Source organism: Micropterus dolomieu, linkage group LG21 (genome assembly GCF_021292245.1).
Source record: "Micropterus dolomieu isolate WLL.071019.BEF.003 ecotype Adirondacks linkage group LG21, ASM2129224v1, whole genome shotgun sequence".
In the NCBI taxonomy this organism is placed as follows: Eukaryota; Metazoa; Chordata; class Actinopteri; order Centrarchiformes; family Centrarchidae; genus Micropterus; species Micropterus dolomieu.
Genome location: NC_060170.1, coordinates 24,384,270 through 24,400,179, shown reverse-complemented (window position 1 = coordinate 24,400,179; position 15,910 = coordinate 24,384,270). Strand labels below are relative to the sequence as shown.

At 41.2% G+C, this 15,910-nt stretch overlaps 2 protein-coding genes across 4 annotated transcripts; one reads left to right on the top strand and one right to left on the bottom strand.

Moving 5' to 3' along the window:
• Positions 1–497: 497 nt before the first annotated feature.
• Positions 498–5,937, bottom strand: mtx3 (metaxin 3). Of its 3 annotated transcripts, none has more exons than XM_046036015.1 (9): positions 5,797–5,937; positions 4,179–4,248; positions 3,881–3,957; positions 3,699–3,791; positions 3,428–3,610; positions 3,230–3,306; positions 2,721–2,878; positions 2,386–2,474; positions 498–2,217 (listed from the first exon to the last, which is right to left on the bottom strand). In XM_046036015.1, exons 1-9 carry the CDS (start codon positions 5,875–5,877, stop codon positions 2,122–2,124), a joined length of 924 nt encoding a protein of 307 aa, XP_045891971.1. In that variant the 5' UTR covers positions 5,878–5,937; the 3' UTR covers positions 498–2,121. The 3 variants fall into 3 exon arrangements, with proteins under 3 accessions (XP_045891971.1, XP_045891973.1, XP_045891972.1); XM_046036017.1 differs by having other exon boundaries at positions 4,179–4,265; positions 5,797–5,854; XM_046036016.1 differs by lacking the exon at positions 2,386–2,474.
• thbs4a (thrombospondin 4a) lies at positions 5,335–15,881 on the top strand. Its single transcript, XM_046036013.1, has 24 exons — positions 5,335–5,913; positions 7,518–7,699; positions 8,604–8,801; positions 8,955–9,202; positions 9,350–9,452; positions 9,575–9,666; positions 10,331–10,382; positions 10,495–10,691; positions 10,799–10,936; positions 11,055–11,135; positions 11,224–11,376; positions 11,503–11,607; positions 11,700–11,807; positions 11,900–12,059; positions 13,036–13,154; positions 13,237–13,289; positions 13,386–13,470; positions 13,616–13,712; positions 13,809–13,987; positions 14,342–14,390; positions 14,526–14,722; positions 14,962–15,134; positions 15,217–15,356; positions 15,448–15,881. The coding sequence occupies exons 2-24, from the start codon at positions 7,618–7,620 to the stop codon at positions 15,495–15,497; spliced, it is 2,859 nt and encodes a 952-aa protein (XP_045891969.1). The 5' UTR covers positions 5,335–5,913; positions 7,518–7,617; the 3' UTR covers positions 15,498–15,881.
• Positions 15,882–15,910: the final 29 nt, after the last annotated feature.

The following is a 15,910-nucleotide window of genomic DNA, read 5'->3' as shown; positions in this document are numbered from 1 at the left end:
CCTTTCCCCATTTGTGAAAAAACAAAGACAGAGGGGGGAGTGAAAGGAAGAAGAGGAGTGTGCCGACCATCAGGGAACAGCTGCTGGCTCCCATGTGTTGTGCTGGACCGCTCAACTGGAACCCGAAGGAAAGTGACAGCCTTATTTTACTGGGACTGACTCTTCTTTGCCTTCCTGCGGTGGATAACACTGGGTGGGGAAGTTGAAACAATTTTTATTGTGGCTGAACTTGGGAAGATCAGTTTCTGTTACAGTGGAAAGTTAGGAGCCAGTATCACTGCTGCAGACTGGGGACTGTTTTTGTACCTCATCTGAAATTTTCTGCGATTATTACTGGAAAAACAAGTCACCCAAGAAACATCTACATCTTTTAAAGCACAAATTAGGAGGCTCTCATACAATTTTAATCTAGACTCCAGTAGACTGTTTAAAGGCACATTTAGTGAAATTATATTAAGAGGTTAAATTTGCTTGAAAAAAAGACAATGAGCCATGAATGGATTATCATGTTTGTATTTCAAGATCAAGACAGTTGATACCAACCATCCACAGAAAATGAACCACAGTAACATAAACGACAAAGATAATTTATGAAAGTCTTTCAAAATTATGACATTTTGACAACTGTACAAAGACACCAGCAGTCATGAAGGCACACTGTACCCATAAATTCCTCACAAGCCTGTTAGTTGTCCAACAACATTTTGTAATTGGCAGCACACGCGCGCACAGCACACACACACACCAATGAATGCTTTTGTTTCAGGATATGTTGCTTTAAAGGGAATGTAACCATGAAGAGATGTTTTTGGATTTTGGAAGTTGCAAGAGTCTAAGTATCTAGACTAAGATACAGATAAATCATGAAAGCAATCATATGGAGTACAGACAGTTCAATAATGTATGAGCTGTGAGGATATTATGGAACATGGTAGGAAAAGAAATTCTAAGCATAGAAAAAGGCAGCTAATGAGACATTCCCAAATGGGACAGACACTTTTGTTTTAACAAGGTGAAACAGGCACAGAAAAACCTAAAGAACATAAATGTTGTACAAAAATGGTTGTTGAAAACAGAAGTGAGTGGACTGTTATATGACACAGATTATCGTGCACAGCAAAGAAACAATTATGAAAGACACACAAAAACATATTAGTGCCACATATTTTTCATGAATAAGTTAATGCAGTGTGTAAGGCCTTTCCATTACCTCAGTGTTTTTTTTAGCAAAGTTTGCAAATAAGCGGATCAGCCCTATTAGAGGAAACCACAAGTAAAATTGCATTGATGTTAATCATGAAACTATTTACAACTATACAAGCTATACAAAGCAGAGGTGAGGGAAAAGCAAAGTAAGTAATTGCTTAGGCCTATAGTCAAGACTGCATACATACTGTACATTATACTAATTAAAATATTTGAATTTTAGATCCTCCATGATAAAACACAGATTTATAAACTGGAGTAACATGAGCTAATTAAACATATCTTACCATAAGGTGCTCTAGCCCAACACTGTTCTACTTTAGTGACCAATGTATCTTGTAACCCAGTGACTTCAATATCCTCATGAGGCAGGTGAGGACATTTCCTATGGTGCATTAACTGTATTGTGACAAAAAATAAAAAAAAATACACACAGAAAATACACATTTCTTATAGAAAATAAAAGGAAGGTGAGGTTAAAAGAAATATTAACAAGTGGTTCACTCAGAGGTCAAACCGTGCCACTCCTTTTCCCTGCAGGACTTTTCATTTCATTTTGACTTTTGTTCAAACTTTCTGTGTCTTTCTCTTCAAGCACCACTTCATAGCATTCCATCCTTAACCACGTACATGCGCTCAACCGTTTTTTAAAAACTCACACATGCACTTTCCCCTCTCTTTCAGACTAACATCTTTAAAATCTATCATAATTACATTGCTGTAAAATAGACTCTTTTATAATTATATAGTCGTACTTCCATTAATTATTAGGTTATTTGCCATTAATATCATAGTTCAGCTGAATGACATTTTTTTTTATTTCAGGATGTTGAATCAGATTCAGAACTGCTTCTATCATCTACAGGCTGTTCTTCCTCCAATAATAAGGCTGGATCAGGGTTGACAGGTCAAGAGTTAGGCAGGGGTGGAGCTCTTCTCACTGGCCAGACTGGGCTTGGGTTCTGGTCTGTGGGGTTTGTGCTGAGGGCTGCCGCGAAGGTTGTCATCCATCTATAGTACAGTATGCCCAGTTTAGTTAGAGCACAGATGCACGAGCAGAAAATAATATGACAAATATTCAGTAAGAGACAATTTGTATACTTTAAGTACAGCAGAGATTGTACCGGCCAAATGCAACCATGAACCCATGCAAAGAAGATAAAAGGAAAGCAGAAGCACCTTTTCTATCAAGTTGGACTCTTTGTTAACAAGCTGAGTTAGTTTCTGGAGGTTGGCATCCACTGTTTCCTGAACAGGTGGGGGTGGACCTGGAGAGAGATGAAGAAAGGGGACAACCGCAGAAGAAGGAGATAGCAGAGAGTGTAAGGTGTTAGGTCAATTAAGTGCCCAAAAATAAATCAAAGAGCAAGCGTGCAGTGAAACAAAGATGTGAGAAGAAGGAAAGTGCTGATGATTTTAGTGGTTTTGTGTGCTTGCAAATGTAAAACTTCCCCCGCATCTTTGCGTGTAAGCTAAAGCCCCAAGAGTGTGTGTACTTGTTTCAGCGATCTTACAAGGGTGGTCCGAGCTGAAGTAGACTGCGAGGATGTCGTCACAGAAGCGTGTGAGGTTATCCAGCTGTCTGAGGTGGCTCTGCAGAGGGCTGCTGGGGAGACTGGCTTTGTAAAGTGGAGCTACAAAACCAAACACAAAGGCGTCCAGGCTGGTCGGCCTACAAACACAAAACATGTATACAAAAATACATTTAGGCACACACAGACACAAGTGATATAGGGCTATGAGACATCAAAAAGCAGTATTACTCATGTTGCACTCTCACTGCAGAGCACTTTATGTCGATTTCTCCCAGAATGACGCATGCCCTCAGTCTAATGAACATCAACTGGACAACTTGACTGACAATGTGATTTTCCATATTGAGAAATCCCAATCTGTGTCTCAAAATTTCCATCCCAATTATTCAAGCTTTTTCTACTCTGTTTTCCAATAGCTTTGCACCTACATGGGATGTACACATCATTCATTACACCTTGTAATGAAAATTAAACATTAAAGAACTCACGAGTTGCCAAAGAAGTAGTTTGCTGTTCCCAGTCTGTAGGAGAGAAGATTCAGGCACTCTTTAGCATCACTGTAGATCTGAGGCAGACAGTGAGAAAGTTGTGACAAAGAGAACTTTGCAGTCACAACTACAGAGAGTGTAGAGAGTTGACATGTTGACAGAACATGTGACTGATGAATTGCACAGATCAATATTTACCTTTCCCTCCACCTCAGTGATTCTGTGTAGCGGCGCCTCTCCTTTTGTTAGAAGGATGCGGGAGAGGGCGATGTTGGCATGGCGACAAGGGACGAGAAAGTTAAGAGGGAACGGCGAGCGTGAAGCAAACCACGGCCGTGTCAAATTGCCGTAGTTTTCTGCATCCACCCAGAAAGTGTGCAACTGTGAGACACAAAGCGTCACTGTTAATATTAACAGTCCTCACAGATGAGTTCTTGTCAGGGAAGAAGCAGAAGAGAGATGGTGTTACCAGAGCTGGTCGTAGTTTCTCTTCAAGCAGAGCGATGTATGCCATAGTGTCTGCTCCTTGTCTGGCTGTCAGCTCATAGTCTGCATTAAACCTCTTAAAAAAAGACAAATCTCAAATGTTATATCAGATCTACTAATTCTGCTAAATGGGTTTGGGGACATCCATTTAATGACCACTCTGACCTGTTTCCTCAGGAAGTTGAGAATCTCTGTAGGTCCTTGAACTGCAGTGTCTCCACAAAGAAACTCTGGGACTGTCGCTGCAGGTTGAACGACAGGAAGAAGATATTACAATTCATGAGAAAAGTAAAATACTTCAATTTACATTAATTCACTTCATTTTGGAACCGACTCAGATGCATAAAAAAACATGAAAATAATGAAAATAAATCTGTGTCAACTTTTTTCTGGCAGATTTTCCAAGATTGTTAGAGTATTACAGTTATGAAATTCTGGTTTATAGGAAGCAGCTGAAGCCCACCTGTTAGAGTTTTCCATGTCCAGTCTATGGGAGAAACTGTGACTTTTGCCCCAGAAAACTTGGCATAGGCCTGAAAGAAAACCCACACTTAAATCAGGACAGATGATAAAAAAGAGACAACAGTTATTGCATTTCTGATTTGATGTTATGCTGGAACTACTGATCCAAATTCAAAAGTAATACAGCATACACCAGCATCTGGAACATTTTCACTGGCTCTAAAAGCAGATTTGGCACACAGGACCCCTATGATTACACTGCAGACCAGAAACAGCTTCATTTACAGGAAGAGGGAAAACAAGCAAAGCCGGAAAATAAAAAATGGACCAAAGTGAAGACGTATAGATGTAATTAAATAAATTGATGAATATTTTCATTATCAAATACTTTGTCAATTATTTTTTAAGATGAATCATTTAGGGTGAAAAATGTCAAATAATGGCAGGTCTAATTTTGTCCAACACTCAAAGGTGTTCAGTTTACAGTTAGGGCTGGGCGATATGGCCAAAACTGTTATCATGATAAACATTTTATAAAATGTTCTATCAAGATAACAACCATGATAAAAGTTTAACGGCTGATTTTTGCTCTTGGGTGAAGGTTGAAGAAACCAGACGGTTAACTGTGGTTTTAAAATATTCTGTGTCAAACACTTGCCAAACGGTGGACCATTTCAGTATGAGGTAGAACATTCAACACAATTATAATGGTAAAACTATTTTCAACAAATATGCACGAGTAAAATTAAGTAAAATCTTTTATCAGTTCTTTTTCCTCAACAAAATAAATATCTTAACAGAAAAAATAAGTGCTGAGTCTTCGTGATTCAAATGAAAAATGAATTAAATTGAGCATTTGTTATAGGCCTATTTATATTTTACAATTGCATAAAACAAAGAAAAGCTACAAATCGTCTCACAGGAGGAGCCAGAACCAGAGGCATAAAAATAGGTGAAACAGTACATTGATTGTTACTGTCTACTGTGTAATCAATTAATCATAATGTCACACACTAAATGTCTGTTTTCAGTCGGTGAACACACCAGTGACAACGATGGATACAAGTCCATACATGTGGTCTACATGTCATATTCGTCACCTTGTGGCAAGAGTTATAACTGCATGGATTCACTCAGAGATAACAACATGACAACAACCAGCAAACAACTCAATGTTAATTTTCTGACAAGGTTATTACTACCCGTTACTACCTCGGCCACCGTCGATAGATATCTAGAGACAGAGTGAAGAATATACCCAAATAAAATCAAATCCGAGCCTCACCAAGCTGACCTTGAAGGACCGCATTTTTGTCAGCTCTGAGAGTGATTTCTGACAACCAGCCATCCATGAAAGACAGAGCATGCTATGCACAGTTGTTACGATGCAGCTGGGCAGACATCAAATGCAACTGGAACTATTTTTTTTGCTATCCTGCACATCGAGGTGAGCATGAGCAGCTAACACAAGCAAACTGCAGTAGGTAAGTTAGCATGTAAGCTAACCAGAGATACACAGAGAAGACGCAAAGAAAAGCCGGGACAAGAAACCTTTCGACTTGAAAGTAGGGCTGGATGTTGTAGCCGTATTTATTTTTACAAGCAGACATTAAACTTACCAAAACTATGAGCGACTCGCTGTGGACAGAAGGCAAACCCCAGTCTCCTCCCCAGCATCTCAGCTCCATGGCAGCCGCCATGTTTTGACCAGTGGCAGGAGCTGGTGACGTCACGAGGTACCTGTCATATCAGAGGCTGCAGAGGCGGAAACATCTGGGGAAGGAATAACCAGATGAGAAATGTTCAAATGTTTTCTGTCAAGCGTATTTCACCTAGGATTATATATTAACATTTAACATGTTCAGTAATGTCTGCTGAGAAAGATTGGGTGATTTGACCAAAAGCTCCAAAAGATTCAGAATTATTCAGGAATGGTTTATTTAGAAAATCTCCAGTATGCTGAGATACAGAATAGGAATTGATCCTATAACAATGATTCATTAATATAGTCAAGTCAGTGTTATTGATGTGGCCCAGAATCACAAAGGCCTTTACAATATGTACAACACACAACATACTTTATCCTTAGACCCTCCATTTTGATAAGGAAAACCAAATATACCATATATATACTTTAAATTGAGCATAAAGCAGTCTCTTGTCAAGTATTTGGGGTAGTAGTAAGACTTATTCTGGCACTATGTGTTATCTATATTTTACTTAGCAGTTAGGTCCTGATTGGTCTCTTAATTGTTCCTTACCTCAATCATATTTTAACTTCAAGAATAACAATTATATTCTTTCATCTTGTTTTTGAAAAAGCGGTAACTAATTTTTTGTGACATTTCACTTAATTTCAGCTACAATAGCACAATGTCTGTCCCTCTGCTGATAGTCAGTCTGCCAGGTGTTTGGTCAGAGACCAGACAGCCAGACACAGACGGATGCAAGGTGATAATGCACTGAGGGATGGTAAATGTCTCTCTTTGGCCCGGACCAGCAGCTGAGATGTTGAAATGTACTTGAGGTTTGTAGAGAAAGCTTTAAGACGAGTACCAGACGTCTATCATGAAAGGTTTCCAGGGTCCCAAGTCCAGCTCTCTTTGTCCTTCCTTTCCCACATTCTCCAACAGATGGAACTAAGAAAAGGTTTGCAGAGGCATGTAGAACAAGTTAAATTAAATTAAATTAAAAACATCTGGCAAACAGTAACAAAATTCAGCTGACTTACGGGAGATGAGCTAGGAGATAAAATCCACATTTATGACAGATTCAAAGTCAAAGTTTTTCCCCCTTAAGACAATGAATTCCAGACATTTTTTTAGATTTGGCTGATTGTGTACAGGCTGATGTAGCATCCTTTGTATGGCATTATATTCCAAATCCCCAGACTAAAGGACTAAAAGCTTTATCTTGACTAAATAAAACAGGGTAATAAATTCATGAAAAATAAACCTCACATTTAGCTCATACAAATAATACACCACTCTGACAACCCTTTGTAGAATAAAATACTATGTATAGTGCCCTATGTTTTGTTTTAAATGTTGAAGATGTTTCTTTGTTTACACAGTTTCTAGCATGTAGTAGTACTACTTCAGGTTTTACACACAGGTTTTACATACAAGGTATCATTAGATCAAACTATCAGTAGCAAGTGGACACTCCCACAAACCATTAAAATAGCCCCTACACTGTTCCACATTTACAACAGTAGAGTACAAGGACACTCCCCTCTGCTTTAAAAGCTGTGCCTGTGGCCACAAAACCATCTCACCTCTGCTGAGATTTTGCCTCAACATCTGGATTTGTCTTTTGTTCTGTTGGATCATTAAAATAGGCGATTCATCTGTGATCCTCGTATTGAGCCACAAGAGGAAACTCAGTTCTTTCTTCAGGAGCGCAGCTTCACCTGAGTTGTGTCCCATACTGAAGCACTGATGATGGGTGTGTGGGCCAGAGCAGCGGCTCTGTCTCTAGTGCTGCAACAGCTGGTGCTTACTGTCACAGCTGAAGGCATTGGTAAGTACTTTTCACCATCCATGCCCTTTCGGAAAACATCACGAGCACATGTTAAAAACCTCTTTAACATCACTATCAAAGAAGTCTGTTTCACTGTCTTTTTCATTGAAGTATTCCTAACAAACTGTTGTCTGGTCTTACAACTTCCAGTCTGCAGCAAGCTGCAAATAACAAGGGTAATTCTGTTGATTTGGATGGCATGAAGCTGTTTTTTTGTGGCTTTTAGAATATGACATCTGGGAACAGTCTGACCTACATAATGTCAGTCTTAGATGGTAAACCATCACAAACTGCCATCTGAGAAAGTGCATGTGCAAAACTTAAATTTTCCTGGAATCTCCACACAAATGTTTCCCTACAGTTTCCTGTCACTTTGTATTATTCTTGAATTCTGCTCATGTGCTGTGTGCAAGTGTTTTTGCATACGTGTGTGTGTGTGCATGTGGGTGTGAGGCAGTAGATTTGTTCCAGTGGAAAGAGTTTACTGTGGCTCCTTCCTGCGACTCCAGTCTACCGCTCTATAAAACACAGCACGATACAAACATGAACGTGCACTCACACACATACAGATGCACTGTCACACATAATAAAGTCCTATACTGACTCAGCATTAGCAATCCACAGTACACTGCGAGCTATAGCCATCAAGACATAAACTCAGAAAACTCTCCATTAATACTGACAAAAAAGAAAGTCAGCACCACTTATAGTGTACCAGATGGAGTTCTTTCAGTTGGTAAATACGTCCTAAGCTCCTTGTACACTATTGACTGACTACTATACTGTATGTTTCCCTTACTGTCTTTGTTAATTTGCCTTTTCTCTGGATTGTTTTGTCACAATTATGGTACAATGCATCTACAGCACTGTAATGCAAGTTTTTAACAGTGCTCTCCTGTGTTAGTCTATGACCTGCTGGATTCTCCAGACTGCCTGCCAGACTTGCTCCAAGGAAGCCTGAAGAACAAAGGGCGAGATGAGGCATTCCTCCTCTCTTCCTTCACGCTCCGCAACAAGGCCCCCACCTCTCTCTACAGTGTCATCAACCCCAAAGACAACACCAAGTACCTGGAGCTCAGCGTGCAGGCCAAACTGAGCAAGGGTGAATTATTATACTGACACACGTGACAGTGTCTGTGACAACTACGTATACAGACTACATTATCTGTTTTCACTTGTGTTCTCTTGCTGCCTTTATCTGTCTCTCTGCCCCACTGTCTGTTTCCTCTCCTCTGGCTTCTCTCTCCATCTCTAGTGACCCTTCGTTACCAGAAGGCTGACAGCAGATTTGGCACAACCAGTTTCAATCACGCCTCCCTGGCAGATGGCCGAGATCACCACGTTATGCTACATGCCAGCGGCCTACAGCGCGGCCCACCTCGTCTCAACATCTATATAGACTGCAGACTGGCACACACTTTGGACGATCTGCCGGCTGCGTTTGGGTCACTGCCACCTGGTCCCAACAAGGTGGCACTTAGGACCCTGCAGGCAAATGGACAGGTGAATAAGAAGTTTACAATTGAGATTCAAGAGATAAGCATAAATATGAATACTGTTGTAGCAGCGCAATAACTTGATAGACGAATGCTACATGTATTTCATTCTGATTGCTTAATTTATTTCTTCTGTCCTCTATTCCTTTGTTAGGATGAACTGACAGACTTGAAGCTGGTGATAGAGGACACCATAGACAACGTGGCCACTCTGCAGGACTGTAGCGTGGATCAGGTTGAATCTCTGCAGCTGCTGGGTGAGAACAGATTGCAACCGACTGTCTGACATAACCTGACAAACACGCGGTCTTTTTACCTTAAACCTGGTAGATGTGTTGTGGATTTGATTCTCTAATTCTGATTTGTGAAATTCCCTCAGGTATCCAGGGAGGCCGGACGTTACACGACCAGGCCACCATGCGGGAGCTGAGGATCATGTTATCTGAGATGAAGGAGCTGCTCAACCAGCAGGTAAAGAAATGGGAAATTGAAATTGTTCAATATGTTCTGGAAAATCAATAAAAGAGCACCACATTATTTCAACAGTTATAATAAACTGCTGATAATATTGCTTTTTGGTTGCTAATTAAAACAGGATGAGGCTGAGATTGAATTAAATGGATAAAATGGAAGAAGAAGTTTTTTGGAGCCGCTTGTGTAGCAGAAAATGTGGAGAGGTCCCCGGTTGTTTATAAGAGTTACCTACTTTTAAAAGTGGAAGAATGTGGGCTGATTGACAACCATCCTTTTTCCTCAGGATAAGATTGACTGTGAGGATCTGCTGATATTTTGGAGCTCTCTCGTTTCAAGAGTAAAAGCGAGCAGGAGATGGAATTGGATGACTTCAGATGATCATTTAAAGCGAAGGATTTGTTAGGAGATAGGGCATCAAACAGGGAGCCTGAGGCAATCAAATGCTCGTTATATAGTTCAGCAACTCAGACTTGTCAGACACACTGAGATAATCTTTTATATAAGGAGACAGATCACCGAAGCTCACCTTAGCAGACACACATTTTATAGCTTTTCAAAAATTCTGATTTGCCCTGTATTGATATAAGCTGTTAACACAATTACCCAAGCACGACAGTTCATCCCGACTAACAGCTCTACACTCTGTTTCTTTCTGGTTAAGATTAAGGAGACAAATTTTCTGAGGAATACCATTTCAGAGTGTCTTGTCTGTGGTAAGCAGTATAAAACTATGATCAGACTTTTAATTTATGCCATATTTAGACATGTCTGAAAAAAGTGACATTTCATCAAGGTGGGTTCGTATCTGTCTATGTGTGCCCACAGATCACAGGGGCAATCCAACCAACACAGCTCCAGCTCCTAGCCCAGTTGTCATGCAGCCTCAGCATCAGACTCAGTGCCCACCTGGGACCTGTTTCAGACAGAACATGTGCATCCGTGCGGAGTCAGGGAGTTTCCAGTGTGCCCCCTGTCCAGAGGGCTATACAGGAGACGGGGTACACTGCGATGACGTGGATGAGGTATGGATTGTATGCTTCTTAGTGTGCATGTGTAATCTCTGCAACCAGTAGGTGAAAGTAGCACTAGTTTGCATTTGACCATGTTCTGTCTTATATGTGTGCTTTAGTGCCAGTTTAGCCCGTGTTTCCCTGGTGTCCAGTGTGTGAACACTGCTCCTGGTTTTCGATGTGGAAAATGCCCTCTGGGATACACCGGACCAGAGTTAAATGGAGTGGGTGTGTCCTATGCTAAGTCACACAAACAGGTACAAAAAAAATGTAATCCACTGTATATAAAACATTCATTCTGTTTGATTTATATGTGCCTGTTGATAGAATATGAATCTTTTTCTTTATATACTGTCTTTCATTTGCTCTTCCCAGGTGTGTGATGATATAAATGAGTGTCTGGGTCCGCCTGAGAATGGAGGTTGCACTGCCAACTCGCACTGCTTCAACACTATAGTAAGACCACTGGAGCTGGTGTATGGTTATTATCATACTCTCTTATAGCAGAAGGCCCTGGTTTGTGACTCTGTACTGTCCTTACCAGGGCTCCTTCCGCTGCGGAGAGTGTAAAACTGGCTTCACAGGTGACCAGGTGAGAGGCTGCCATGGTACCAGGCTTTGCCCCAATGGTCAGCCCAACCCCTGTGACATCAATGCCGAGTGTGTTGTTGAGAGAGATGGCAGCATTAGCTGTGTGGTAAGAATTTAGAAAATAGTGACGTCATATTCAGCTTTATGCATACTCCTGGATCATCAATGTGCTGTTCCACATAATTTACATAAAATGTCACGCCATGCCTTTTCCCTCTTCTGTGTGTTTTAGTGTGGCGTTGGTTGGGCAGGTAATGGCTATGTATGTGGAAAGGACACAGATATTGACGCATATCCTGACAATAAGCTCCAGTGCATTGACAACAACTGTAATCAGGTACTCGTGTCTATACTCCCTACATTCTCTTGCATTTAATCCATGCTAGTATTAAAAATAATGCTGTATGTATTTTGCTGTGTTGTGTCCAGGACAACTGTGTGTTTGTGCCAAATTCTGGCCAAGAGGATGCAGACAGGGACGGGTTGGGTGACTCCTGTGATGACGACGCAGACAGTGATGGCATCATTAACATAGATGTAAGTAACGAAGCTCCACAGAATCAGCATACAGGAGATACTCTCTCACTGAGGCCATGCACTATACAGTGAATCTTATTTGTCTGCCCCAGGACAACTGCTGGCTCGTTCCTAATGTAGACCAAAGGAACAGCGATAAGGACGTCCATGGCGATGCCTGTGACAACTGCAAAACAGTTGAAAATCCCACACAGAGGGATACCGATCAGGACGGGCTGGGAGATGAATGTGATGATGATATGGATGGGGATGGTAAGTGTTTATTATTATTTGACAGTCAAATCATTCTTCTAGTCACATAGTTTTGTGATTGCCAAACATCACTGGGTGTAATTAGAGGGCCATATTGGTCATAGTGACTGAAAAGGTTGGATGGTCTGTGGGAGGTGTATTAACTGGATAATTACTGCTTTTATTGCATCAATTAGAAGTAATAAATTTAGATACACATTGTAAAACCAAATGGCTGATAATCTCATTAAAACACTACCGTGTCTGTGAGGGTTATCCAAACCACTGACTGTCTGGACCAGACAATGTGGACATTTTTGTTGTTTCACTGGACTGGCAGCAGTTTATCTGTTCAAAACATCCTCCTGGTCTTTTTTGTGTCTGTTTCCAATCAACATCCTTTACCAGTTAGATCATTGGCTTTCAGGGAAACAACTCAACAAGAGTCATTAAAAAACAAACCTTTAAAACCCCAGTAGAAAACAGTGTTAAATATTAAAATTTGCCAACTGGAATCGTAAGTGTTCTCTCACAAATGTTTCTCACATACTTCACTTGATTGCCCTTTTAGAGCACCTCTCATTTGTTCCACTGGAAACACAGTTTTAACTTGTTGCCTCTGTGTGTGCCTGTATGTTTACCTTTATATGCTTACGCATGTTGCATGTTTAGACTCTGTGTAGTGATTTGTGTAATGAGTGTAATTTTGGCAGAGCTCCGACATCTTGATCATTTGGTTATGTCTTTAACTCCAAGGCTGGATTGCTAAGTGCTTGCTCATGTCTGTCTCCTCTCTAAAAGCATTTTTCCACGGTAAGCCTCCGCCAGGCGTCGAAGGCCACTGGAAACTATTTCACCTTCGCCTTAAACAAACACCGCCATCTGGCGATGCATTTGACAGACTGTGTCTGTAGGCTGCGTTCTGTCATGCTGTTTTCGTGTCAGTACTTTTACACATGACGCAGAAATGAATGTGCTGAGGTGTTTCTGTTCTCAGGCTTGAAGAATATCCTGGACAACTGCCAGCGAGTCCCCAACCCAGACCAGAAAGACAGAGACAATGATGGGGTGGGGGATGCTTGTGATAGTTGTCCTGATATGGTCAACCCTAACCAGGTAACAAACCAAACAACATCCTGAAAAATATTGATCTGCTGCCTTAACGCTTTCTAACAGTGTTTGTGTTGTCTACCTGCAGTCTGACTCAGATGATGACCTTGTAGGCGATACCTGTGATGACAACATAGACAGGTAGAGCCCACCGGCATGACCTGTGGTGTCAATATATAGATAAAGATGGTTAAAAGTTTACTATTTGTTTTACCTGTTCTACCCCCCTTTTGTCAGTGATGGTGATGGCCACCAGAACACAAAGGACAACTGCCCTACAGTCATCAACTCCTCTCAGCTGGACACTGACAAGGATGGAATGGTTTTAAACTATTTCTTCCTCCATCCTTTATTTAATTTATTTAATGCTTCATATTTCATTAACCCATATATCAGCATACATGAATGCTGACATATGGGTGGCTCTGTGTTTACCCTACTCCATATGTGCTATTTTATCCTGATAGGGAGATGAATGTGATGATGATGACGATAATGACGGCATACTGGACAATGATGATAACTGCAGACTAGTTGCCAACCCAGACCAGAAGGATGCAGACAGTTAGTATTACTTCACGTTTGTTCCTGGGTGTGTACAGGCACGTGTACAGTGATGTTTCTGCTATGTAGTTTCTAAGGTGTGTCCTTGTATCTCAGAGAACAGAGTTGGAGATGCATGTGAAGGAGATTTTGACAAAGACAATGTCATTGACATAATCGACCACTGCCCAGAGAACGCTGAGGTCACTCTGACCGACTTCAGAGCCTATCAGACTGTGGTGCTGGACCCAGAGGGGGACTCTCAGATTGATCCCAACTGGATGGTCCTCAATCAGGTAAATAACAATGTTTCATTGTATGTGATCAGTTTTTCATCAGTCTTTGTATGAAGCTGAAACTAGTCAAACTTGATCATCTCTTCATTATAAATAACTTAAAACTACAATTATTTTGTAGAATAATTTGATATCTGTATGTAACAGCAGCAGTACGCGAACGAACCACACAGTACAAAGAATAGTGCAATGTCAAATGTCAAACACAAGTAGTAACATAAAAGTAAAGTATGCCCTTTTAAGCATGTGCATGCATACAAGTGCATGCACATTGCAGTAAAGTGTGCAAAATAAATGTAATTATAGTTGTAAATTCAACAACAGCATATGTAAGTACTTCTTTTGTCCTTTCAGGGCATGGAGATAGTTCAGACCATGAACTCTGACCCTGGCCTTGCTGTAGGTAAGTACAGAATAACTTCATACTATCTCGTCCTCATCTGTTTTAACAGTAGAAGATATCTCATTTTCTTCTGTGTGTTTTGTCAGCCTTCGCCTAATATGTTGTGTATTTCTTCTCCTCTGTCCACATGTGTAGGCTACAAAGCTTTCAGTGGGGTTGACTTTGAGGGAACGTTCCACGTGAACACAGTGACAGATGATGACTATGCTGGCTTCATTTTTGGCTACCAGGACTCCTCCTCCTTCTACGTGGTGATGTGGAAACAGACAGAACAAACCTACTGGCAGGCTTCGCCCTTCAGAGCCGTTGCTGAGCCGGGAATACAACTCAAGGTAAACGGCTGCATTTATACAGCACTTTTATCCATTTGCTGCTCATTCACACACTCACTAATACACTGATGGCAGCGAACAACCATCAAAAGCGATTCGGGATTCAATGTCTTGCCCAAGGACACTTCATCAGGTGGACGAGAGGACTGAAAGGGTAACCCTGTGATTAACGGACGCTCCGCTCTACCTCCTAAGCCACAGCTGGGTTTTTCTTATGCTATCTGGCTCTTTATCACTAGGTTGTGAAGTCTAAGACGGGTCCTGGCGAGTATCTGAGGAACTCCCTCTGGCACACAGGAGACACCCCCGAGCAGGTCCGTCTGCTGTGGAAGGACCCCAGGAACGTTGGGTGGAAGGACAAGGTCTCCTACCGCTGGTTCCTCCAGCACAGACCACAGGTTGGATACATCAGGTACAAAGAGACACACACACGAGACATAAACACTCTATACTGTGTGAACTGACTAACTAGTTTCACTTTGTATGTGAACCAGGGCTCGCTTCTTTGAGGGTTCAAACCCAGTGGCGGACACAGGGGTGATAATTGACACCAGTATGAGAGGCGGGAGACTGGGCGTGTTCTGCTTCTCTCAGGAAAATATAATCTGGTCCAATCTGAAGTACCGTTGCAATGGTGAGAGTCTGCAAGATAAAGGCAGTTCTGTCAGCTACATAAAGCGTACTAAGTGTGCTCATGAGTTTCGTTTTCTTTCTCATCCCCACAGACACCATTCCTTATGACTACCAGGATCTCAATGACCAGAACACACAGTGAAGCAAGAGAAGGAGAGTAACCCATCAAGAAAACAACTTGTGCATGGCTGCGCTGTTGAGAACAAAGAGGTGGAGGACATGAGTTAGAGAAAGATGAATGTGAGAGGTACCATGATGGACAGTTTTGGTAAAATACTTTGATGATGGTATTTTAACTTTTTCATTCACATGGGAGGGTTTTTAGGAAAGCATAACATTGGGCATTATATACTTTAATTCAGTGTAACTGAAGGCAGTACATTCTTGTGTAAATCATCAGCAGGTTCTGTGTATATCGATATCAACTGAAGTGTTCTCAGTATTTCATGAGTACTGTTAACGATGCAATACTGATTTTGAATATATTGTAAGTGCAATAAAATCCTAAGCATTTCACAAAATCAAAGAAGGTTCTATCTTATTTTTTTACATGAC